This window comes from Amia ocellicauda, chromosome 10 (assembly GCF_036373705.1).
Source record: "Amia ocellicauda isolate fAmiCal2 chromosome 10, fAmiCal2.hap1, whole genome shotgun sequence".
In the NCBI taxonomy this organism is placed as follows: Eukaryota; Metazoa; Chordata; class Actinopteri; order Amiiformes; family Amiidae; genus Amia; species Amia ocellicauda.
The window spans coordinates 3,743,165-3,770,371 of NC_089859.1; the positions used below are offsets into that span (position 1 = coordinate 3,743,165).

The 27,207-nt window shown below is 41.0% G+C and overlaps 1 protein-coding gene across 4 annotated transcripts in view; it reads left to right on the top strand.

Annotated features, from left to right (window-relative positions):
• eda (ectodysplasin A) overlaps window positions 1–27,207 on the top strand; it is a 70,786-nt gene that overhangs the window by 33,760 nt on the left and 9,819 nt on the right. For all 4 annotated transcript variants that reach the window (XM_066714739.1, XM_066714740.1, XM_066714741.1 and 1 more), the window contains exons 2-3: window positions 9,643–9,748; window positions 27,148–27,189. In XM_066714739.1, coding sequence (XP_066570836.1) covers window positions 9,643–9,748; window positions 27,148–27,189 — 148 coding nt within the window. The remainder of the gene's footprint in view (window positions 1–9,642; window positions 9,749–27,147; window positions 27,190–27,207) is intronic.

Genomic DNA, 27,207 nt, shown 5'->3' on the forward strand with positions numbered 1-27,207 from the left:
ACTCTTTGGGAACAGTTACCTGCATACAAGTGCTCCGGTACTCAACACAGAGTCGGGTTGCACAGTCTAGACACGATGTCTCGCTGCTTTTCAGGGCCCGGCTTATTAGGTTTGCGTTTGGCAGGTCAGCATCCGTTCCAGTGATAATACTCGAAGTGCATCGTTGAATACGAGACTCGGGTCTCCTCCCCAGGGACCCTGCATTACCATTCGGTGCCAGCATAATCTCGTTCTTCTCACTCGCTGCGCACCCATTTATTGGGGTTTCCTTTCACTCACGAGTCTGCAGAGTCACGAGGAAGAGCTAAACAAATCCTTCATCCATCGCTCTTCTTTTGGCACTGAAGACCTGCGTTGAGGGAGAAGAGTGTGGACTGACAGTGTCCCTTTCAGAGAACAGAGATGCAGTAGAAAGTATTTGTGAGATTCACTTTCATTTCAAACAAAGTTCTATCTTTCCAGAGTTGACTTAAGGTTAAGAGGGAGGAGGGGGTCTCTAAACATGTTATGCTTTTTAGTGTTTTTTATTTGATCATGAATCATGCAGAGCATAAAGTAGTGCTTGGGAACACTTGTCCTGGGGACCGAAAGTCCTGCTGATTTAGTTTTCTTCCACCTGAGTTCTGAAATACTTAAGTTAAACCTTAAATTAATGATGTCATATTTAATTTGACTTTGTCAATAGTTTAGCCTACACAAAGATAATTCAAGTGCCTTCTACAGTTTTATATCCAGCTTGAATTCTGCAACAATTTAGCATAATTATAGCACTCAGATGAGCCAAATTATACATTTAATGAAGCTGTTCAGTTAAATTGAGAGTTTGGTTGGATCAGGAACGATCAGGACGGTGCGTCTCTGGGACAAGGTTTGAAAATCACTGACATAGAGCACCTGCTGGAGAAAGCACTGAAACATACATTATCTTAATCTACACACAGAATGAGTTTCCTTTACGGGATTTGTTTTTTGTTCAACAGATCATAAAACACATGTCTAAGTACTCGGTGTTGTTTTAAGGACAATAGGAGGGTTTTCGGAGGCAATACTACGCTCTCTCTCGTAATCTCCCCAGCAACCCCTAAACCCCCAGTAGCGGCCTGGACGGGTCCCTTTCACCGACGGGAGTTTTGTGCTCCACCCAACGTATTGTGACTCGCACACACTGTATCAAAAGCCATTGTCGAGGCCTGGATGTTGGTTCCGTTCTAAAAGATATCTTTTGTTTGCAATTACAGTATACAGTGTGTTTTTTTTATACCCCACGGAATTTGTTTTTTTGTGTTCCCAGACGGGTGCTTTGAGAAATCTGTGGCTGTTCTATCCTGTTACTTTCTATAGCTGCATTGTAAGATCAAGAGATCAAGAGCTTTTACCTGTCTGTCGAGCGAGAGTGAGAGCCGTCGTCTCTGCGCCTGGAGGCAGGAGGAGATTTTCACCTGGGTGCTGAGGAGCACTGACGACAAATCATTTAAAAAGGTGGCTTAAGGAAACTTCCATGACATGGTTTGCGGTCACAAAGAAAAATGGAAGAAATACTATGAATGTCAAAATATACTTCAGGGACGTGTCGTCTTCACGTTTTTTAAATTATTTAGGAGAACAATTCTTTCTTGACTGCAGGATGGCAATGAATACGAGAACAAAGGCCCGATTCTCAGCCTGATGTAAATGTGAGTGGTTTTTGATTTGATAAAGTTTAGCTCCCGCAGTAAAAGTTCATAAGAGGTCAGACACCTGTAAGAAGCTTGTCTGCGCAGACCCTACAGTGCTACCTTTATGCTGTAACAAAAGCAAATAAAACATTGAAATCACAGTTCAATTAAATATATAGGCTATATATTTTTTTAAAGCTTTCAACACTTCCTCCGCCTCCGTGTCCAGATTCGTAAAGCTCTCCTGCTGCTTTAACAGCACAGAAAACAACGAGAGCGGCTTTCTGCCCTTCTCACAAAGCCACATTTCAACACTGTCTCGTGTATTTATTTCATTTTTATTTGTATTTATTTTTTATAGAGATCAGCCCTTCAAGTGTTTAATCGATGAAAAACAAACTTCTTCGCTGGTATTAAACAGGATTTGCAGGCCGGCACCTGGAAGCACTTTGTGAACCTGGCCCAGCTGGTTGCCATTGTTGGCCGTGCCAGCGATTACTGTAGGACAGCTTAGCGTTCGCTTTCTTGTACTCAACACTTTGAGTGATTGAAGTGCAGGGGGTTATGCAAACCTCTGCAGCCCGTGTCGATGTTCTGCCAGGGTAGGTTTGCGCCTCTCCTCGGGTTTTCTGTGCCTTTTTGTGCCTCTCAAGGTAAGAAGGCGTTCCTCTGCTGCCAAAACAGAAGCTTGACTTCAGTGCATCATGGAGGAGAAACATACAGAACCAGGGCGTCTTACTTCATAAAGGAGAAGATGAAGGACAGTCAGGGCCGGGTCGGATAAACGCTCATCTCTGTGAATCTCCCCGATGTGAACGGTGGCTCACGAGCAACAATCAGATCCACTCTTTACTCAATGAACGGCACGGTTTCTTTTATTGGTTTTCTTTTACTGCAGTCCATTTGTATGACTGTAAATGTACCCCGGTAGTTTGTCTTTATATGTGCAAGTCAGGATTTAAAGTGTAATGAAAGTATCTCGGACCAGTAGCCGAGGAAGGCAGGCCTCCTCACATACAAACACACTTCTCAGTTTGACAATGAGAGCGCGAACATTGTTGCTCCAAATAGTAAGAAGGTCCTTCATTTCATTGTCTAGGTACATATTGTTTTTGTAAATGTTTAGAATATTTTCGGGGCATCTACAATGTTCTCGTATACTGCGTTTTAGTTTTTTTGGAAGGATAGTTTCTCTTGGTAAGAAACATAAGAGAAATACTATCTTGTTTTGTTTTAGTTTTTGTCCTATTGTTGCTTTTTGTATTTTGGTTTCTTTGTCTAATAGAAAAATGGATCCTTCAGTTTTCTTTAGCCACCCCTTTTAGTGTTCGGCTGGAAAAGAGGAAACTTTCAGATGAGCTTTTAAAGCACTTCGCGCAAGTCTGTTTTGCGGGGTGTTGGAAGATATCTGCCATTCAGCTGTTCCCCTTAATCTCTCCCATCAAAAATGCTTCACACCATTTTCAAGACCTGAGTGGGAACCAGAGCACATGCAGAGAAGACCGACCCTTCTACTAGTTATGTATTTATTCTTGGCTAAGGCTCATTAACTGTTTTGGTGCAATAGAAATAACTGTATGCAAAGACCAAAGACACAGAAAGTTTCCTTCAAAAACATCTTCCTTTAACCATGTCTCGAGTAATGTGATCTCGACTCCCCCGTTGAGCTCCTGTCACACTCGCTGAAGCCTAAGTCCTTAATCCACCCGACAGGAGATCCAGCGCTCTCAGAAGTCTGCGTGTTTGACAGTTTTAGGGCAGGGATTACTTGTATTAGTTTAATCCAGTGGTCTTGTTGAACAAGTTTATTTGCTGCTGGCTACGTTGACTCCAGTATCAGGTTCCAGATACACGTATGACTTTATAGGCTGTGATGGGAGTTTAGATAGCAGGCCGTGACTGACAACTTCCTTTGTTTTATATATACAAGTGAGTTCTTACACAGAGACGGACGCTGGGCCGTAAAGAAATGAGGAGAAACTCTTAATTAAGGACCGGGAAATGGTTTTACACAAGTTAATGCCACCACAAAGTGAGATAGGTCTGTGTTCAGCGCAGCTACTGTTCCCTGAAATAAAACACCATTTACTGAAGTATTCCTGTACGGTCTTCATCATGATTGTCTAATATTTTTTGTTGTCTTTCTGCAGCCTTCAAACGAGGTTTTCTTGAGATTGAGTTAAATTTTTATATTGATTTCTATAAGCAGAACATTTCTTATTATCACAAGCAGGAGCAGTTTCAGACTGTCCTGGGAAATGAATACATCGAACAAAAGGCCCTCAATTTTACGGATGCATACAGAAGAAATGAAAAGCAGAAATTAAATTTAAGAATCAATATAATGAAGCTTATTTGATGCAAAAACACAAACATTATTAAATAGCCTGGTGTGTGTGTGTGTGTGTGTGTGTGTGTGTGTCTACAGTGAGGGAAAAAAGTATTTGATCCCCTGCTGATTGTGTACGTTTGCCCACTGACAAAGAAATGATCAGTCTATAATTTTAATGGTAGGTGTATTTTAACAGTGAGAGATGGAATAACAACAAAAAAATCCAGAAAAATGCATTTCAAAAAAGTTATAAATTGATTTGCATGTTAATGAGGGAAATAAGTATTTGATCCCCTATCAAACACTCTCTTAGAGCACTCTCTTAAAGGGAGTGCTCCTAATCTCAGCTCATTACCTGTATAAAAGACACCTGTCCACAGAAGCAATCAATCAATCAGTTTCCAAACTCTCCACCATGGCCAAGACCAAAGAGCTGTCCAAGGATGTCAGGGACAAGATTGTAGACCTACACAAGGCTGGAATGGGCTACAAGACCATCGCCAAGCAGCTTGGTGAGAAGGTGACAACAGTTGGTGCGATTATTCGCAAATGGAAGAAACACAAAATAACTGTCAGTCTCCCTCGGTCTGGGGCTCCATGCAAGATCTCACCTCGTGGAGTTTCAATGATCATGAGAACGGTGAGGAATCAGCCCAGAACTACACGGGAGGATCTTGTTAATGATCTCAAGGCAGCTAGGACCATAGTCACCAAGAAAACAATTGGTAACACACTACGCCGTGAAGGACTGAAATCCTGCAGCGCCCGCAAGGTCCCCCTGCTCAAGAAAGCACATGTACAGGCCCGTCTGAAGTTTGCCAATGAACATCTGAATCATTCAGAGGAGAACTGGGTGAAAGTGTTGTGGTCAGATGAGACCAAAATCAAGCTCTTTGGCATCAACTCAACTCGCTGTGTTTGGAGGAGGAGGAGGAATGACCCCAAGAACACCATCCCCACCGTCAAACATGGAGGTGGAAACATTATGCTTTGGGGGTGTTTTTCTGCTAAGGGGACAGGACAACTGCACCGCATCAAAGGGACGATGGACGGGGCCATGTACCGTCAAATCTTGGGTGAGAACCTCCTTCCCTCAGCCAGGGCATTGAAAATGGGTCGTGGATGGGTATTCCAGCATGACAATGAGCCAAAACACACAGCCAAGGCAACAAAGGAGTGGCTCAAGAAGAAGCACATTAAGGTCCTGGAGTGGCCTAGCCAGTCTCCAGACCTTAATCCCATAGAAAATCTGTGGAGGGAGCTGAAGGTTCGAGTTGCCAAACGTCAGCCTCGAAACCTTAATGACTTGGAGAGGATCTGCAAAGAGGAGTAGGACAAAATCCCTGCTGAGATGTGTGCAAACCTGGTGGCCAACTACAAGAAACGTCTGACCTCTGTGATTGCCAATAAGGGTTTTGCCACCAAGTACTAAGTCGAAGGGGTCAAATACTTATTTCCCTCATTAACATGCAAATCAATTTATAACTTTTTTGAAATGCGTTTTTCTGGATTTTGTTGTTGTTATTCTGTCTCTCACTGTTAAAATACACCTACCATTAAAATTATAGACTGATCATTTCTTTGTCAGTGGGCAAACATACAAAATCAGCAGGAGATCAAATACTTTTTTCCCTCAATGTATATAATAAGAATAATTTAGGATTTGTAGTTCAAAATTTTGCTTCATTGGCCCATAATAAGTGCTAGTCGGTTTAGCAGGAGTTTTTGGCGTTTTTCTCCCTTCACTTCTCTGGCTTGTACATCAAAGACTCGCTAATAAACAAAATAAACTCTGGGCCTCACTTTCCCTCTAGTGTACTGCCCTGCTTTAATATTAGTCAGGTGCTTGGTTAACAGTAAGTCTTGGATTTTAGAAAAGCGCAGGCAGGATCCCCTGGTGCTGCCCACGTAAGTCCTTCAAATCTCCAACAGCATCCACAGAACATGTGCTAAAACATTCTCCTGCTTTGCCCCACAGAAGTCTTCTTCCTTTGAATGGTTTATCGTCTGAAGCCTGTGATCTGCAGGGGTTTGAATTCACTAATACTTTCAAACACAACTCACTTTTTCTGTAACTGGAAGAGTTTAAAGCCGCAAGTTAGTCATGTTAGTCATTTTTTATATGAAATCGGCTCAGTGGGTCTTGCCTTTGAGTCTCTGGCTCAGTTTGTTTAAATCGTGCAGATGTTCGTGGACAGCTTTGCAAGAACTTGGATTACATTGGTCTTTGCTGGACCCACAGTGTCAAGTGACTTGACTGTATCTTCATATTTATGTTTCGGGTCCATAGTGTATTATGTTGTAATTTACCCTCGTTAAAAAGTTTTTATTTTGTTATTTTTACTTCTCTCCCAGTGGAACAATACATAAGAGGAATTCAAAACTCAGTCGACCCTAAACCTTGACATGTATGTGTGTGTGTATATGATTGTTTAGCCAGTTGTAAAATGAATGGGATGCAGAAGTGTGGATTGACTTGTGAGTATTTATATACATACACACACACACCCCACACACACATTCTCATACCTCTCAATTAGAAGTATATAATCATACCGATGAAGGAGTGGAATATCATCCCTAAGGAATTCAGAGCCGCTGTAAATCAATAGGGTGACACAACAATGCAGTACTTGGCACAGCTGGCAGTTAATGGGTTGCGCTACATGTTGTTAATGGTTGGCAGAGCAGTTTTGTGTTTTTCCAGCCGTCACGAGTCACGTTAACTGCATTGCTGAATATCTGGGATTTTTCCACACGAGAACCCCCCTCTAAATGAATCCTTCTCAAAGTATCCGATGCTTGTCTTTAATTTAAGATTTAGTGATTGCTGTCAGAACGTTGTCAAGTGTATTTCACTGCCCTGTGCAATAAAATGTGCTGCGAGATTTTGTTACTTCTGCAACATTTTTCTCGTAGTTGGAACAGTGATTTATTTATATGTCCCCTCAAGCTCTGTAACCTAAAGCCATTTTGATTCAAGAAACAAACAAAAACAAATCCAGACCCCAGTAATCTAACACTTTCTGTGTAGAATCCATATAAAAATAAACCCCATGACTCTCAAACTCGGAGTATAAACCACAGTAAGGTAAAGCAGCTTTTTTCTTTTAGTTTTCTCTCACCTTCAATCAGCAATTTCTTTTTTCCATTTAATTATCCAAGTACACTTTCGGAAAGCCAACTTTCAGCTGCCTTTACATGTCGTGTTGGCCGGAGTTCCTGCTGTCTCGGGCACAGCACACACCTGAGCCCCCGATCTGTACAGCTGATCCAGCAGAACGACAAACCCTCGACGCCAAAGGACTGGTCACCTGACACGGGGGGGGTTTGGTCGCTCTTTCCAACTCAGAGATTGTCACTCTAAACAGCTCCTACACTGAGCTCCGTGACACTCGCCCCCTCTAAACACCTCCTCAGATGTCCACAGCAACCTCAGTGACGAACCAGCATGAATGTCATTGATCCGAGTCATGGCGTTATTGTAGTTATTATCTGAATCATCTGATCTTACATGAACGATTCTGTGAACATGTTCTGCTGTTCATGAATTGTTCAGGGAAAACTCTTCAACAGCGATTGCCAGCTTGTACTTTACAGTCAATGCCAGATCTTCATAACCATTAGGTCAATCTAATTTAACTAATTATCAATGGCAATAAATCATATAAGCACAATTTATCTTTTGCAAGTTGTCGTCTTTGAACACCCAGGTCATAAAGTCACGATAAAGCCAGAATAGTCCCAGCTTTCCATCAGAACTCACACACTTTTGGTTTTAATTACATATTTGCTCTTTTCTTCCTATTTCAATTTTTGTAGAAATATGTAAAACAAGCTGATAATAGAAGGTGATGCAATCCGAGAAGAGCATCCCTGGCAGTCATCTGAGAGAAACAAATAAGTGCTGACGGCCGGGCTGTTCCACATTCCTCTGAGACAGGAAATTTACAGATTTTTTAATCATGCGGTCCAGCTGATATGCACTTGGGAATGATTAGCATCAGAGAAGTTTATTGTACATAGCCTGCCTCCTACAAAGAAAGGCTGAAACGTCATAAGACTGCATTCGAGCCTCTAATCAGGCCAACTAATGATTCATTCTGAACTTCAATGAGGCGACCGGAGCTCGCGGGGGAATAATAGATATTCCGTTGCAGCTTTATTACATTAAAGACAATAAATATTCCACTTTAATAAAGAAAAAAGAGAAGTGAAATTCAAGGCGCGAATGGCCAAATGGATCTTTAAAATAGGAAGAGGTGGACAAGGTTTGCTCAAGTTACAAGATCTATTACTGCAGTCGTGACTCTCAGAAAAGGCCAACTTGCCCTTCAATGTGCTGCTTCGCCCTGCGTCAGTACAACTTTTTTCTGGCAGCACACAGATTCTTTGTGTAATACACATTCACACGAACAGAAAAGAAAAAAGACAGACACATAATAAGCAGCAGGCGTTTCCTGTATTACACCTACTTCGCTAAATAAATATATCCAATCCTATTATTTGTAGTGCCAATGATTGGGGTTATCTAGGCTATGCTGTTCAAAGCCTCATAATTCATAGCACTCCATTCATCAAAGATCACTTCGAACTCCACTTCAGATAACTCTTCTGGACATCTTTCAAACGTTGTGAAATATCATCTATAACATATCGTGTTAGGGTTTTTATGTTCTTGTTTAATGTTTCAAAATCTGAAGCTCAGTTTTGGATGATTTATAAGTGAACGTCTCGGAGAAAGCCTTCAGACTAGCTTGTAAAACAGACGTTCATACAACACTTGGACATCTTGTGCCCCGCTGGTCTTTCCCACAGAGGATAAGGATAGAAGAGATCCAATGCATTTGTGTTGTTGTTTTTATTAGTGAGGGTTTGTAAGGTGGATGAAGATTTTTTCTTGATCCTTATTTAAAGGTTTAAAACTTCATTAATGGTTTAAGACGCTCAAGCCATTTTAAACCAAGGAAAGCAATAATATCCCTCTGTTAGCCATTAGAACAAGGGAAACAAGTTATGCACAGTGTTCCTTAGGAATCCTCCCTGTGCGAGTTGAATTGGTCCATCGCAAACTCGACTCCAGCATCCAAGATGGATGCGTTGAGTGGTAACTCATCGTGAAATAAAATCTGTGTGTTTTATTGAATATTAAACGCAGCTGCCCTCCCTTCTAGCGCATTAAAGCAATCAAGGAGTCATCGTCACTCTTGAGATCTGGCAGCGAAGGGCAGTTGATAAACGCCAACAGACCGCCTGCAATCAGACACTCGCACCAAGTGGAAAACATAACTGCTAATCTGACCACGAGGCTTTCCGTGTGCTTTCTGATCATGTATGCAGCACGTGTTCCCTCATTGGCAAGGTGTTTAAAACTGATGCCCTGTGGCTGAGTACTCTCTGATATTAGTCTCCCCTCCCCCTCGGCCGGATCGTACACCTCCTGACAGTATGGCCTAAATCTGTTCTGTATTTTTGGTTAAATATTTTCATTTTCATTAGTAAGATTTTTGGTTTGTTGATGAATTGTGATGCTCCACAGATGATGCTGCTGATAATGATGGATAATTCTGCCTGATATTAGCTTTATAATCGTTTACTGTTGTATACCCTGGTAAAATGACAGTAAAGTTTATTTCCCAATTTGTTTTTCCACAGGTTAGATCAAACTTGTTCAGCATGGAAGGACACTCTCGCCTCATTGAGGAAAGTAAAAGGGTAATTCTCCGAATAAAGAGGAGTCAGAATAAAAAGTCTGATGGAGGTATGTGTATCTTTTTTATTTGATTTTATTAAATCTAACCCTAATTATTGTTGCTGATTCATTGCTGTCTATACAGCTGTCGGTGTTACTGGAAAAGATGATAATTGCTGTTTGATTAAAGTTGTGGAAAAACTCATATGTTGTCATACAATACTCCCAAGTTAAAAAAATAATAATAACCATGGAAAAGGACAAAAGTGAGAAGTTTGATAATGAAGATCGTAAGGCTGGCGACTTGAATCCAATTCACAGATGAAGTTACGGCCGTCAGATTCCCACAAATGAAAGCTTTGTTTAAGAAGCAAATGTGAGATAATATGACCTGAACAATGGGAGCTGTCTATACCTTCATGACAAGGCACCTTATACTTCAAGCTGTCAAAATACAGGGACGGAGATCTATATTGTCAAGAGGATGATCAGGGTTTTAATTGCCCACATTCACGCAGAAAAGCAGTACAATTGTGTCTGTAGGAGCAGAGCTGTTGTTAAGTGTTACCGTCTGTCATTTCTAATGAGTTTTGTGGCCCGTCCACCTGGATCGTTGTCTTGTATTTCTGTCAGCTGATACAACAATATGCCATTGTCAGGGAATAAGTGAGCCCTCTGTAAATAACTGTGCTGCAGGAAGAAAGTATTCTGACAGCTTTTATTGAACCTTTTTTTAAAAATGAATTACGCCACCATCGCTGAAACTAATTTATCCTTTCAGAAGTTGCGCCCCGGACTCATAAATTTCAATTAAAGGATTGTTGAGCCAAAACACAAAATCTTTGCAGGCTTCTCCTGACACTAGATATGTAGTTTATCCACTTTTCTGTGGAAGGCCTGACTCGGGCTGATCTATGGCGTTTGAAATGGTCCAGAGCACCTTGGATTTACAAAGGGGAACAAATTCCCTTTCATGTATTTCCAGGGTTATCTTTGCAGATGAATTGAACGTATTCCAGTTTATAACCTCTGATCAATGGAGCGGTAATTGTTAGGATTTTGGTGTAAGAGAATCTCCTCGGGCGAGTTGAGCGATGGATCAGGAATGTTTCAAGCAGGGGTTCGGGAAGCTATTGGATGGCCTTCTCTTCTGGGTTCTCAGATCTGAGCTGATAAGCAATGCATGAAAAGGCTGCATGTGTGTATTATTAGACTAGAAGGCTGGCAGGAGCTTTTAGTCCCGGCAAAACACTGTGATTTGGCCTTTATAGGACTGATCTGAATAATTCCAGATGATTTTTTTCCACTTAGCGCTGTGTTCAGTTATTGAAGGAGATGGTCTGTGAAAGATACGCTTGGCAGAATTGCAATGCGATGCTAAAACATCGATCTTGTGCTTCTTAACGGTTATGTGTCGGTCAAATATGAAGCACAAAGGCCACAGAGCCTCAGAGTCTTTTTACTGCTCAAGGGTACATCCAGGGTTTGAACCCGCGACCCTCCGTTTATCTATCTGTGCTGTAATCTGTTGATAACTAATAAGTATTTGGGGTTCATTTGCACAGCCTCTCTGATTTAACTGACTTGTTCCCAGGCTGAACTCTGTATTATTGGGATAATCACGACTCCTGTGACGTTGAGGCCGGCTTGTGGACATTTGGCAAACTTTTACATCGCAATTTCAGACTAGAAGAATGAAAACTAAAGGATCACATGTGAGCCGTCCTATATGTGTATGTAAAATAAACCATATATAGATACATCTATCTGTCTATATAGATGTATATATAATGTGTATAGCTATACATTACTCATCCTCCTGCAAGGTTTCCCAGTTTGTTGCCATCTGAGTTTGCAGTTATAAAAACGTTTTACTCAATCTACTCCAAACCGATAAAGCTAAAAAATGCATGTTTTCTAAATAAGTGTATGTATATATATATGATGATAAACAGATATATAATATGCTTCAATCGATAGCTTGCCTTTCTCATGTCATGGCTGCAAACTGTATTTCATCTTCTGTTTGGATGTTTCTATGTCTTGGGATCCATTCGATAGTCTTTGATCTGATCTTTTTGCAGTGTATGTGTGTATGCATATGTATGTGTATGTATACATGATATTACTGCAAAAATAATATCAGAACCGATGAAAGATGCATAAATATGTGTGGCGAGTGCCAAGATCACACACAATAGTGTATTGTTCATCCGATGTAATTAAGCTGACGTACGCATCAGGTGAATAATTGTCTTTCTCGTGGTTACCCTCCATTGTCTTAATGTTCAGTAAGTCATCAAATATTTCCATAGATGTGGTTCTGTGTTTGTATACAGGGAAGCATTCACAGTATAATTACTTTCTGTTTGGAAGCAAACTACTATTACTCAACTGAACCAGAATAAAGTAAATGTCCGGGAGAAACTGTCCCACAGCATTTACACTTGCAGTATCTGTCTGTCTGTCTGCCTCACACAGTACAAAAACTAACATTAGGTGAGGTAGTAATTTACTCTGTTACTGATGTATTTCTGTTTCTAATTGTAGCCAAGCGAGAAGCTTTAAAATATTCTCTAGTTACAAGCATTGACACCTGGAAAACATACTCCATTTTCTACAGCACTGCTGCATAATTGATCAGGTGTGATAGTCTGTCATTTAAAATTAAAGGCGAACGGGTAGCTGCAGAAAATCAATATTACAGCTTGTGACGGGTGATGAATGCGATATTCGACTCGTATCAAGCACCATGAACCAGCCCCTCACACAGCCCACAGTACAGCGAAGCACTTGTTTACGGTGAAGGAAATGCCTCGTCATGTCTTTGGCCAAACTGTTCGCTCGTGTCCGACACTTAGTGTACGAGTCCATGAAGAGAACATTGTGTGCTCATTCCAGAGCCTTTATTTATTCATATTTAATTGGCAATCAGACACAGATGTCGCTCTCACACACCAGACCAAGGAAGTCCTGCCCAGCTTCAGTCCTGCCTCGAACTGAACTACACTGCGTCCCACAGCATGGGTGATCTTGACGCATGGCCCTGGGCGGCTCCACCGTCTTCTGACCTCCTTTCCAAACTAATTTGCATAATACGGCCAGTTAAGAACATTAGAACATAAGAAAGTGTCCAATCGAGAGGAGGCCATTAATAACTAAGTGATCAAGGATCCTATCCAGTCTGATTTTAAATGTTCCCAAATTGTCTCTTCAGCCACATCGCTGGGGAGTTTGTTCAGATTGTGACGCCTCTCTGTGTGAAGAAGTGTCTCCTGTTTTCTGTCTTGAATGCCTTGAAGCCCAATTTCCATGTGTGTCCCCGGGTGCGTGTGTCCCTGCTGATCTGGACAAGCAGTTCATTAATAAAGATGAACCTGATCTGTAGACACTGACTGAAGACACTCTAAACCCTGACCGATCTGCTAGGATAAGCGATGTGTGAATTGTGAGAACTGTTGTTCGACTGTTGTGACTGATGTTGCCCAAATAAAAAGCCATAAACCTCTGGCCTGGGGTTGTGTGAGGGTTGTGTCCATTATTCTCCACCCACACCCCCCAATCGCAGCTATGTTTGTCAGTCCCATTCATCTCCACTACTACTACATCCGCACGTAGAATATTCCCGACTCCAACTCAGAGACGACATAATCGAGCCTCCGGGCAGAAGCTGAAGTCTTAATTTGTGGACTTACTCGAACACATATCGTCACATTTGTGTTCAACCCAGTGCGTTTCTAGTTGTTTTTAAACCACACCTTTCGCCAGCTCTTCGGTGGGGCTCCATCTCTTGATTCGCCCCAGGCTTTCATTTTCCCCGATACGAAGTTGTCAGTATACGTTGACGTTTCATAGCGCAGTGAGAAACCAACCGATCTACTGGAGAAAATGATTTCTAAATTAGTTTTGTAAATATGTAAGACTGGCTCATGTGAACTTGCATTTCTGAGACACATGGATAGATTATACTCAGTGCACTTGTACCATCGATGATGAATCATTCATTACTGCAGAAAAGAAACCTTATGGTGTGGATTAAGAGCACTGGCATCGGGGGGTTTGAAGGCTCTGAATACGATTTCCAAAAAGCCGTGCAGTGCGGGCTCCTTATTTGCATGCGGAGAATAAGGATTGAATTAACTCTGACGATGTTATGAGGAGCGATGGATGTTCGGTGATGGGAAAGGTGTCCGTAGAATTCTAATATTATTAATATACTCTGTAAGGCCCACTGTTTGATAGTTTTTTCTCCATATAGGGTTTATACACTCACCTAAAGGATTATTCGGAACACCTGTTCAATTTCTCATTAATGCAATTATCTAACCAACCAATCACATGGCAGTTGCTTCAATGCATTTAGGGGTGTGGTCCTGGTCAAGACAATCTCCTGAACTCCAAACTGAATGTCTGAATGGGAAAGAAAGGTGATTTAAGCAATTTTGAGCGTGGCATGGTTGTTGGTGCCAGACGGGCCGGTCTGAGTATTTCACAATCTGCTCAGTTACTGGGATTTTCACGCACAACCATTTCTAGGGTTTACAAAGAATGGTGTGAAAAGGGAAAAACATCCAGTATGCGGCAGTCCTGTGGGCGAAAATGCCTTGTTGATGCTAGAGGTCAGAGGAGAATGGGCCGACTGATTCAAGCTGATTGAAGAGCAACTTTGACTGAAATAACCACTCGTTACAACCGAGGTATGCAGCAAAGCATTTGTGAAGCCACAACACGTACAACCTTGAGGCGGATGGGCTACAACAGCAGAAGACCCCACCGGGTACCACTCATCTCCACTACAAATAGGAAAAAGAGGCTACAATTTGCACAAGCTCACCAAAATTGGACAGTTGAAGACTGGAAAAATGTTGCCTGGTCTGATGAGTCTCGATTTCTGTTGAGACATTCAGATGGTAGAGTCAGAATTTGGCGTAAACAGAATGAGAACATGGATCCATCATGCCTTGTTACCACTGTGCAGGCTGGTGGTGGTGGTGTAATGGTGTGGGGGATGTTTTCTTGGCACACTTTAGGCCCCTTAGTGCCAATTGGGCATCGTTTAAATGCCACGGCCTACCTGAGCATTGTTTCTGACCATGTCCATCCCTTTATGACCACCATGTACCCATCCTCTGATGGCTACTTCCAGCAGGATAATGCACCATGTCACAAAGGTCGAATAATTTCAAATTGGTTTCTTGAACATGACAATGAGTTCACTGTACTAAACTGGCCCCCACAGTCACCAGATCTCAACCCAATAGAGCATCTTTGGGATGTGGTGGAACGGGAGCTTCGTGCCCTGGATGTGCATCCCACAAATCTCCATCAACTGCAAGATGCTATCCTATCAATATGGGCCAACATTTCTAAAGAATGCTTTCAGCACCTTGTTGAATCAATGCCACGTAGAATTAAGGCAGTTCTGAAGGCGAAAGGGGGTCAAACACAATATTAGTATGGTGTTCCTAATAATTCTTTAGGTGAGTGTATATCCAATCACTGGATCTGTTTACACCATGAAACATGTTCTACTGCAGTGAAATTGAATTCAAAATTTGAAACTGAATGAAATTGACACAAAATGAGACACAGATTGTCATCAATGTCATTAAAATAGGGGCTGGAGAAAATGTAAAAGAGAATGTGTGTTTCTCGTTAGGAAACAACAAGTAATGGCAGTGACTGTAATTTAATAGTGACATATTTTCTCTTAATTTACTCGCTTGCAGATTTTTTTTCTCAGCAAAATCTTACAACACTATCCAGAAAATACACTCAATATTTAAAAATAAACGAGAGTTGCTGTGTGAAACCTCGGGCCTCTCGTCTATTCAAACTGTTTAATTTCCATCTTTCATTTCTGTCACAACAGCAGGCAAACGCTTTTCATAAATATAATTATCATTTTAATACAAAAACCTGATTATCATCAGGCATTAACCTAGTCTGATGACCTTGCCTGTGCCTTCCTGTTTCATTAATTTACCAAATTGGAAAGCTTGGCAATCTGATGTATGTGGCTTCAATCATATCTATAACGCAGGAAAAACTAAAATCCTGAATGGATTTTAAATTTGCTTTGAATAGACGCCACCCAAATGAAGCTGACATTCAAACAAACTTGTTATAGTTTACCTTCAAGGACCTTCCAGATCCAAACGGACAAGATATATAAAGTCTATTTTTAACAGCAGGTGCCAATTTAAAGAGTCAGACACATTTAAAGTACATTTAATCATCTGTATGGTTTCTGGGGGGTGGCCAATGAGAGAACATGTAATTCCTTGATTATGTTGATGGCGTACAGGGATTCATTATTTAGAATCAGGCCGACACGGATACAGTCGAGGCAGGGATCCCGCACCCCACACAGATACACACTACACCGAGATTGAAAGCCTCTGGCAAGATCTCTTCCTGAGAGATATTTTTAGCAGGCAGACTAGAAACTCCCACCATAAAACATCACCCCCAGGTCTACTGAAGCTGGGGAAGCCCGTTTAAGACGGCAGTAATCTTTATTGAAAGGTACAAAATGCTTGTAATTTTCACCTGCTTGTCAAACACGGAGAGGGATTAGGGGGTCAGTGCAGTAAGTGCTGCTTCGAGCACAGCGCCGGGATCGGGCCTGAACAGCCATGTTTGAAGACGAGCTTTATCAGACTGTGACTTGATTTGCCCCTTAACCATTTGAGAGTGAAGTGAAATGAAATGTGAATCCAGGGCTGCAGTAACCGTCTATCAGCGCTATTGTCTAACCCTGTAAACAGCAGGAAAACACGACTGTAGACTCAGTGTTGTGAACTGACAGAATTTGACAGCTGGTTGGATTTATATAGAGAGAGAGTTCTGCAATTATTAATGTTAGTTTATTGTAGCCTAATATCTGATGTGTTTAAGGAATACATGTATCATTATATTAGTTGACTTGCTGCGCTGGTCATGTGACTGAATTCAATACAGACCTGCAATGTAATTTTATACGGGATGCTTTTGAATATCAACGCATAGTTCAGGGATCCACATGGGTACTGCAGCTGTGAAAGGGTTTTTAAAGCATTGTTGATGATGTCCTGTATTAAAAATGTTCTTCGCTGTAGAAGTATATTGCACTCAGTATATTGTAGCAGAATCTAAATGTGTTAACACTTTTACTGCAAACCTCAGGTGAATAGGACTGTCAGAAGTCTACCATCTGTAGGAGACGCACAATTTGTCGAGCTATTTGTGAAATCAAGTGCCTTCTGTTTTATGGCCATCTCTCTTGTGGGGGCTTTCTGGGACAGCTGTTGTCCAGTTTGTATGTCGTGTCACAGTCTGTGATATTCACAGTACATTACGTGATGTCATGTGGTTGTACCTTGTTGTGTCTTAAAAGCAGTTTTATAGTAAATAACCATTTGTATTTAGTGGTTCGGTTTTTGTGGAAGTGGTAGAAGTGGCATGAGACATCGCTGTTTATAGTGGGAAAGGAAGCCGCACAAACCTTGTCTCATGCTTTCTGAGGGGTTGGGTGGAACATTTGTTTCTTTTATTTAATCAAGACCAGGGCAATTCCATTAAGCCATCAGCGTTTAATAAGAAAAAGCACTTTTTAACTCGATCGCAAAGCCATTCGCTGTGTTTTAATCTATCGTCTGTAATTGGAACTACTTTTCCAGTGGTTTAAATTGTATTAGTTATTCGGCCACAAAACTTTCCTCCAATATGATAATGCTAACATGATTGTGGCTTTGGATTGGAGAATTGCAAACAGATTGTTGCTGCTTTGATCAGATCTCAAGGGGTTCGCTGTGGAATTGTTTAGTCACAGTCTAGCCAAACCTTGATGCAAACTGTTCTTATGCATTAAATCGTTATTTAGAGGCCCGCGCTGTTTCTTTCTGATGTGTAAACAGTTAAATAACTACTGCGAGGAGGCAACTCAAATATGTAAACAATAAAGTCACTTTTGAAATTGTCAGGCCAAACACTGACCAGACGTGGAGTATGAAAAACTCCAATCTCACTCTAATTTTAAAGTATATGCTAGTAAATGTAAAATATAAACAAAGGCAACTTGCTTACATTGATCACCCGAAGTATTCACAGGAAGAACTGTAATTTCTTAATGGCCTGGCCTGCTCTTCTCAAGTAACTCAGCTCTTCGTTGTGTTCACAAACAAAATGGTATTTAAACGTTTCAAGAAATTGTTAAAGCATTGAGAGAAGCAAATACATCTGTAAAAATAAATATTCATTTATAATATCTTCAACACCTACTGCAAGCTTTCCAAAGAGCCTAGATGTGTTTGAGTGGCAAAACACCTGAACAGAAAACTTTTAAAGGGCCATTAAACTCAAATAATAGGTACTGATTAAAGAAACCATCAATGTTTAATTCATGTTGGTCTGCTTGTGTAAACAGTTGGTTTTAAACAACAAAATGGACTAATGTTGCTCTTATTATGGGAGGAATATGATGTAGCTGCTTTTTACTCTTATGATGATTATTATGATTATTATTATTATTAATAAAATATTCACACAATAAAGCTGTCAAAGATGCATCAATATGTTAAATAAAAGAAGAAAATAACTCACTTTGAAAGCATGTTCCAAGACTTCAAAGCCCAGACGTAAATCTTTATTATTGTTCTGTTCATCGAGAGAACTTAAATGTGGAGTGAACTTGTCACGTGCAGAAAACATTTAGATCTTCCTAATCTCGTGCCAGAACGACGTTTCACCCTCAGTCATGTGACAGGGCCCGAACCCGTTAACACAAGACCTCGTTACAGAACTGCATCGTTGCTACAGTGTAACCTGTCACCCCAGTTCAAAGTCCAGTCCTTTACGTGATCCTGGTCGAGCGATAACCCAAAGAGTTGGGACCGATGGATTTGCCAAAATCGAATTTCTCTTTCATGTCTCCTGTACATTGCTTTATAAATGCCTTGCAAGCCTTTCACAGCAGATGTGTTTTTGTAGTATGTGTTGTGAAAATGTGTTTTCAATCTAAAACCCGTCTTTGATGCTAATTTGTTCCATTCATTAAACCGTTTTACCACTGTTTTTCTAGTCGCAATCTGTTTACAGATGAAGCAGTGTGATCCTTTCAAGACATGGTGGGTGCGAGGCCGTTGGCCTGTGAGTTGTGAACAGGGCCAGCGCAGTCAATTTATTGTCTCGCGTTTATGGTTTCATTTCCGTAGTTTTTTTTTTTTTCCCCAACATAAAGCCTTGTATTCAGGCACGGCTTCTCTGCCCTTTTTGATGCTCATTTCTTAGAGCTTCGCTGAAATGAATCCCAGACTCTGAGCGACACCTGCTTGGAGATCAGCCTGTAAATGCGATTTCTGTCGTTAATAAAGCTTGTTCGCTTTTGCTGCATTTACCAAATGGAAGAAGGCAAAATACAGTGCCAGACTTGCCTAATTGATTCAAATTATACATTTTTTGTACACGTTTAAAATCTTTTAAATGTGTACAACTTTCTAAATAAGTCTCTGGTAAAGGCCAAACTCTTGGCAGAACATGTTTTGAATGTGTAACAGATTAACTGTTTCAACTCTGGGCTGTATAGCTCTAGCAGATTGTAGTCGTCTCTCTGGTGTTAAGTTGGTCCACTTAAGCCAACGATCAGACCAGTGAGTTCAGCGCTTGAGTAGAGTGAAAACCTGAAGCCATTTTTATTGTTTTGCTTTGTTTTCTTGGTGACACCTCCAGTCTTCATTTTGAGCACCATCCTGTATCTTTTTGCCTACTTGTACCAAGGGCCTGGGGTCTAACGGGGTCCGTGTGGTTCTGAAAATGGAAATTAGTGGGGCACTAGCTAAGTACACAAGTGCTATATTTATATTTAAGCAGGGTTCCCATGGTCATGGAAAATCCTGGAAAAGTCATGGAAAATTACCAAAATCTTTTAAGTCATGGGAGATCGCTACACATATACACAATCAAACCCATTTACAACATACATGGGATATAATGTTCACTCTGATACAAAGTAATAGTTTCATGGTGCAGAATAAAATTGTATTAAATCCTTTTTAAAATGTCATTTTAGTACATACTCTGTAATACATGTGGTCTGTGCTGATATTATGTTCACAGGGATTTCCTAGTCTTGGGAGAGTCCGTGTGAAGCGCATACACGCTAAGCACAACTCCTATAACCATCTAGCAACACAGAGCAGCTCGGTGCGATCACAACACGCAGACTTCCCTCATTCTGCACAGATTCGCAAGATCATTGGTTGCGTTCTTGTGCTACAAATTTACGTCATTCTGACCATTCAGCCAGTAAACTCACAGTATCTGTGAAGATTTTGAGCAGAATGACGTAAATCCGTTTACGTGATCATGACTAAATTGGTCAGGATCTGCCAGAATAATGATCACCCTTTTATGTGAAATAAAGTTAATAGTAAAATAGTCACATGCACATCCATTTTACTTAGTAGGTGCAGCATACAAAACAACTAATATAAAGTGAAAAGAAAGAAATACCTGCACACTTACCACAGCTCCAATGCACAAATAAAAAGTATTTATGTAACCCATGCTTCACAGGATTTTAGCAAAAACTTTTCGATCTACACAAGATCTTCAGGATATGGATGTATGGATCAGGATATGGATCCTGATGAAGATCTCTTCTAGATTGAAAGTTTTTTGTGACATAAAGTGGAAATGCTGTTTTAATAGTTGTTTTCTCATTATCATATTCGGTGTTCCGGTTTTTATTTAGGGAAAAATAAAACAAAAAACAAAACCAACACTAAAACCTGGTAAAAATCGGAGCAAAAAAAAAAAAAATGATCGGGTTTAATAAGGTGAAAAAAAAAAAAAGGTTTTTAGCCTACATCAGTGTTTCTCAGCCCAGTCCTGACAAACCAGTTTCTTCTAATGTTCGCTCACCTGCGCTTTCATCTCTGTTATTAAAGCAAACCTGTAAGTGAACAAATGAAGTGATTAATTAGACGTGTCCTGTTATTTTCAGCTCTCATGAGTTGGTTGATAATTCCATTTAAGGTTTCAATTAAGCAAGTGAGCTCTGTTAGAACAGAAACCAGCAGACACAGGGGCTCCCAGGACAGTGTTGAGAGCCCCTGCCTACATTCAATGCTCAAACTGTTGAAGTGTCCATTGCATTTAAATTAAGTAGCCAAATGTATGATATGCATATTTATTTAAAATCAAGTAAATAATAACCGTACATATTGTTCTGTTTAACAAATTAAATTTTATTTCAAAACCACAAACAAGTTCTACAAAAGTTACCAATATACACTGTTTATTCCAAAGCTCACTTTTGCTGTTTCTTGTGCCGTTTGCTTTCTGCGTGCTGCTTTATTCTGTCAGCGCCAGCACTGTCCTCAATGCCACACTGATGACCAACTTCCGTGTGAGCCAATCCTATAGAGCGATATTAATACGCACGCGTCTGTGTGAGCTGTACACTGCAGAACAGCGTCGATGTGAGTGCTGACGAGATCATGGTCATAATGTCAAACAAGCTTGTGAAGTAGTGTTTCATAAAAAATAACTACCAATAAAAACTGAAAATAATATTGAGTGTGTTTAAAAATGGGTATAAATCCGTAAAATCCAAACTCCTCAAATACAAAAATCTGGTCATTTATTGGTGAAAATTAATTATTTATTATTTATTCATTTTTTTGAAAGAAAGAAAAAATAATGATAAAAAGTTTTCAAGTTTAAAACAAAGCAGTCGTATAAAAGTAGCGTACAGGCCCCTACTGAACTGACCGTTTGTATATCGTAATGTTTGAATATATGTTTTTATTAATTAATTTAGCTGATTTATTGTAGTTTATATTCAAGGCAATTCAGAATTACAGCTAAAATCATTAAAATACAGATTGTTAATGTTTTGTATAGTTTCTACTGTAATTAATATTTATACTACATATACATTGATCAGATTAGTACTAGGTTTAATTTTCCATTTACATCTTTCTGTGCTCTTTATTAGTCGATGGAAGCATTTATTAAAGTGGGTGGATTGGACGGCTGTAAGGGGAGGAGGAGGCCGTCATGACAAAAGCTGATTATGTGGTTCTTTGCTATTGTGTTTATCAATATCCTCATTATTTTCTGTGTGCATTTCCAACTTTGCAGCATTTTTGTTGTAAACGAATACATAATTTAGTCATGGAAAAATCTGAAAATGATCATGGAAAAGTCATGGGGAAAAAAATATCTGATTTGCATGGGAACCCTGTGAAAGGTTTGACGTCTCGCTCAGACATTCAGGTGGAGAGATTTGTGATGAAGGCTACGATTTTGACCAAAACCATCCGACTTCCTGTCACGTGTTTATATAAATAACTGCTAACTATCATTGCTTACATCATCATCAAGTGCCATTGCAATTAATAGAAACCCAAGACATCCTTAACCGCTGGGCACCAATGAGCCCCACCGCCTGAACGATATGCTGAGTATTGAACCACTCTGCACAAACCAGTCCTCTTTACTTATTATATTTTGGCTTGTCAGGCTCCCTAAAAGATGGATGTATTTTCTCTTTAAGAGAATGAAAGCCTTGTTGCAATGCTGTTTCTGTAATAAAGAAATATTCACTTTAACAGAAAGCTCTATTAAGCAGCATCTTTCTTAGACCACAATATGACTCTTCCTCAGGTATCCCTAGACCTTCGGATCGCCATCGCGCCTCTTGCCACGGGCGTCTCACAGATCTGTTGTTTATGGGAGCATCAGCCTGCTCTCCATGACCGCAAACATCAACAAATGTTTACCAAACATTATGACAAAATGAACAAAAAATACACGTTCACATTAAACATTAAAATATGTGGAGGGAGGTTGGTGCCAACAATAATTCCTCCGTTTGCTAAACATTTGTTTTAAATCTTCACAATGCGAACTCCACTTGTTTTCTCGCCGTGTAGCGTGTGAGCGTTTTCCACAACGTCTGCATTAGTAGGTTTGAGCTGTTGTATGTTACTGCAGGTGCCGACAATAAAGAACACCCAACACCCTCAGTGGCATGACCTAAACCCAATCAAACACTAATATTAACATAACATTTACCACGTGAAAGGGTGAGTTGTTTGCATTGCCTGTCATGAAGTGCCGAGGTCGAGATTGTGTCTTGGCACTGCAGGCTGAAGCAACATCGACGGAGATCTTGCCAGTCAAAGGTTTATTTCTTAATCGAGGCACTGCGTTACTCAACCTCCGTGTCCCACGAGTGTTCGTTCTGTGCTGTCAAAAGAAAGTGAAAGACAAGGAGGCTTTTGCGTTTCACTTCGTCAGACATCTGGCCTGGCTCTGGACACGCACACTGGAACACGGGGCCATCCCGACTTTCACACGACCGGCAAACCGAGTTGCCCGAGAAACCGCAGCCGATGAGCGAGCCGACGCCTCCGAGCCGACACTTAAAACACAATGAGACGGAAGAGCGCAGGACTGACTCAGGATGTCGTGGGGTCTGCCTGTGCTTTCTGTTTAATATTGTTTCGAATTAATCATCGCTTTTCTGAGAAATGGGTGTCTGCTCTGGAATGGAAACACTCGAGCTGTTCAGTATCTTTCAAGAAAGCGAGCGGAGCAAAGATGGGGCCATCTGGATCCAATGGCTAGAAATTACGTAAACTTACATTATTTTCCTCTTTTTTTTCCACAAAACAATGAGAGGCCCATTCTTCATGACATTAAACAATTACGGGCTGGAAACCTCAGAGGCTGCTTTCAGTTTTGCAAAGCTCTCAAAGCTGGGGGGGTTGCAGTGCACCTTGATTCCTTATCTTCTCCACTTCGCTTGCGTGTCTGTTTCACGTTTCAGATGTCGCTCCGTTTCTGTTATACTTTGGTGACGGATGTCTGTGCTGTCTGACTGACACCCCATCAGGAATATTGCAGAATGCAAACAACAAAGTTAAAGACTGCAAAGTACAGAGTCTGCTGTTTGTTTGTGTGTTTGGCTGACATTTGTAGTGCACAAGGAGCAGCGTGTTCAAGGCGTCCATTCATAGGAACAGATATGACCTATGAACTGTCATCGCCATTGCAGTACCAGTAGACATCACCCAGTGCAGGACATCCACCCAGAAGATCATTTGTTTCATTCAAACCTGGCGATTGTCTTGCATTGAGTTGTGTTTGCCTGTATAACCATGTCAATTTTGTTTTAATATTTAAAAACAACAACTCTACAATACATAACCTGCTACTGCCTTTGGTAAAACACAGTAACCAAGTAAAATTACAAGTAAAAACATAGTTAATGTGGCTTTTGAAATGTGAGGCCCATCGTCTGTGTTTGTGAAATGCTGTTGCCTTTAACTTGAGCTGATGTTAGTCCTGAGAGAGGAAGGCTGTTTGATCAGCATCACCTGTTGCTGTGGATTCAGTTCTTTGATTGGTCTGGTGTGTGAGAGCGACATCTGTGTCTGATTGCCAATTAAATATGAATACATAAAGGCTCTGGAATGAGCACACAATGTTCTCTTTATGGACTCGTACACTAAGTGTCGGACACGAGCGAACAGTTTGGCCAAAGACATGACGAGGCATTTCCTTCACCGTAAACAAGCGCCTCGCTGATCCGTGTCTTTACTGTGCTGTGGGCCTCCTCTCGATTGGAAACTTTCTTAACCTTGTTTGTGGCTCGTCGTTCTGGGTTGCAATTGAAAGTGTGTCAGGATGCGCTGGGTGCGTCGTCTCGCTCATGACACAGTCCAGCTCACTTGGCACAGGACACCCCTCTCGCCATTAGTTAATAATGTTAACTGTGTAATTTAGGATATCCTTGGAGAAAGTGAAGCAGCCGGCTTTTTCCAGTGAAAATATGCCGAAGGGGTAATTGCTGCGCATAAAATTGCTGGAAAATTTTGGTTTGTGTTGTTAGTTGTCAAAAGTCTTCAGTGTGTTTCTTTTTTTCCTTGTTTTTGTTTTGAGTTCAATCAAATCTCCAGAATGCCTTCACTCGAGTAATTGCTTACATCCCGCCGGAGAGCGGCGCGAGAAGCGAGCGAGGTTGTGCGATCTCGACAGTGCAGCTACATTGCGTGACAGAGTGAGCAAAACCACCGAGCGCAGTAATTGTGTTTAAATTGAGAAACCCACCTTATAAGACTTCCCCCATAAATCAGTATAAAATCTTGACTTATTAAATGATAATTACTCCCAGCCCCCTTTCTTCCCGTTCTCCCTGGTGAGACGCAGACAAAGCCCGTTGTGATCCCGGGGAGAGATCACAAGGAACTGCTATTCCAGACGTTTGCGCTCCTAACGCGCAACAGATTGGGGATAGGTTGCTCATTAAGAAAAATTCATGTGAATGTATCCAGTAATTTAGGCAGAAATAAAACATTCCCCAGATGTCTTAGGGGCTCAAACTGTTAATTTTTAAGGTTAAGCGGCCTTTGTAGTGATAATGAGATGGTTCGGCCAACACAGGAAGTCCGATTCTAAAGGATTCTTTAGACTTTATAAAAGTTTATTATGTTTAGTGGTCTGACACCACTCGGCTGGCAACAAAGGGAAAGTGCTAGAAGGAAAGGTATTCGATAAGGAAGAGGCGGCCGGCTCTGAGCAATATTCACCATCTGCAGCTAATTTGGGCAAAAATGGTTCAGCAGTTTATAATGTATCTGGAATAGTAAATTATGAGACCATCTTAAACCGGTTAAACCTCTGTGAAGCAATGATGTCTAGCCCAATTAGGCACTTTTTTCATTGTCTGCCAACATGTTTTGAGTGCACCCTCACGGTCTGCTCTCCGCACACGGCGTTGTGTGCTGTGAAGAGGCACCTGTTTGTAGACCAACCACTTGTCCGTCATGTGTAACATCAGGATTTCTTCAAGTAATCGGCTTGTTCCATCAAATGGTGGATTAAAAACTCTGCCACAGTTTCTGTGCTGTAAGAGTTCAGCAACTAAAGCAGGTGTTTTGAGTTTCTTCAGCAGCTCAGAGACGGATCGACTAACTAAATGTCAAGTCTTCGATTTGTATGGCTGCTTAAAAGATTTGATGAAGACAGTTCTTTATATTTTTCCTTCATGATGTAGGAAAAACACTCTTTCCCACAGCTTTTTACACCACAGTGATTAAAAGCTCCACAAACACTCAAACTCGCAACCCATTTTCTGTAACTGTGGCCAAATCCAAACTTTGACCAATGTAATAATTAGTAGAAAGTTACTTCTGAACTGCAGCTGGGTTAGAGAGCTGCATGGTGGATTGTGTGTCTTATGATGTGGAGTTGGTTTTCTTCATTGTGCTGTTTCTCAATTCAGTCGGGACCCTCGTGCAGTGCCTGCTCACATCGCATGACAAGGCCCGGATGCTCTTTCCTGCCAGAGTTCATTTTGTGTTGGATTCTGCACACTGTGAATGTATACATATGCGTTTATGTCTTCAAGTAACTTTTAAATTGAAATCTCTATCTCTCTATCTCTCCATCTTCAAATCCCACAACCACGGCCCAGTCGTCTCTGATTCGGCATTTTTTTATTGTAATTTAAGATGGATATTGCATTGTGAAATTGACAGTTTTATTGGAGGTACATCTTTATGAGCCTTTACGTCTGTAATTTTCATACTAATTTGTTTAATATTAACTTCAACTAGAGCTGGCAGATTCCATGTGCAAGAGTGTTTCGTTAAACAAACCTAGTTCCTGCACAACTGAATATTATTCTCCAAAGTTATTATTTCTCTGATTGCCTCGTTGCTTAGGTCATATCTGTGCATCCTAACTGTCCTATTTAAACAACTGTATGGGAAAATGTGTGTGTGTCCCGTGGAGCATCTCCACTGTGGGCACTTACCGATGGGACCACAGGTGTCCATGAACTCCAGTTCACGGCCCAGCGTGCGTCTGATGACTCGGCTCTGTGGAAGGACGCGGTGAACTGTTGGTTATATGAAGCTGTTCAGTGTTAAAGAGTGCAGTAGGGTAGCTGGCATGTTTCTAGTTGCCCTATGTTTACGTGTGTGTGTGTGTGTGTGTGTTTATATATATACTCATACATTATTATTCCTTAGCAGATGCTCTCACCCAGGGTAACTTAGTCTTCACAGGAAACAAAACATAAAGCGCACGAAATACAACCGGAACAAAATCCAATTATCATTATCGAGTCCGGAACATAAGACTGCATAAGGAGATGTCCATGAGATTGTACTTGTGATTTCGCAGCCTAGTCTGACCAGGTGTGTCTTGAGTAGACGCTGGAAGGGTTTCAGTGACTGTGATGTCCTCACCTCGGTGGGAAGGGTGGAAAAGGAGTGGCTCTGGAGGAGGGGCAATGGAGAGGGGGTGGAGGGAGTGTGAGAAGAGATGAGAAGACGCACACGAGAAGATCAATTCGAGTGGAACCCTAGACTTGCAGGTGGGGGGTTTGAGACCAGTCTGTAGGATCACCTCCCCCCTGCGCTCCAGTCCAGTGCTGTCCCTCTAACCTGTGTTTGTTCTCTTTGTTTCAGAGTCTACTTCACAGAACAAAAAGGGAAGAGAAAAGAAAAAAGGTAACTTTAATGTTCTAT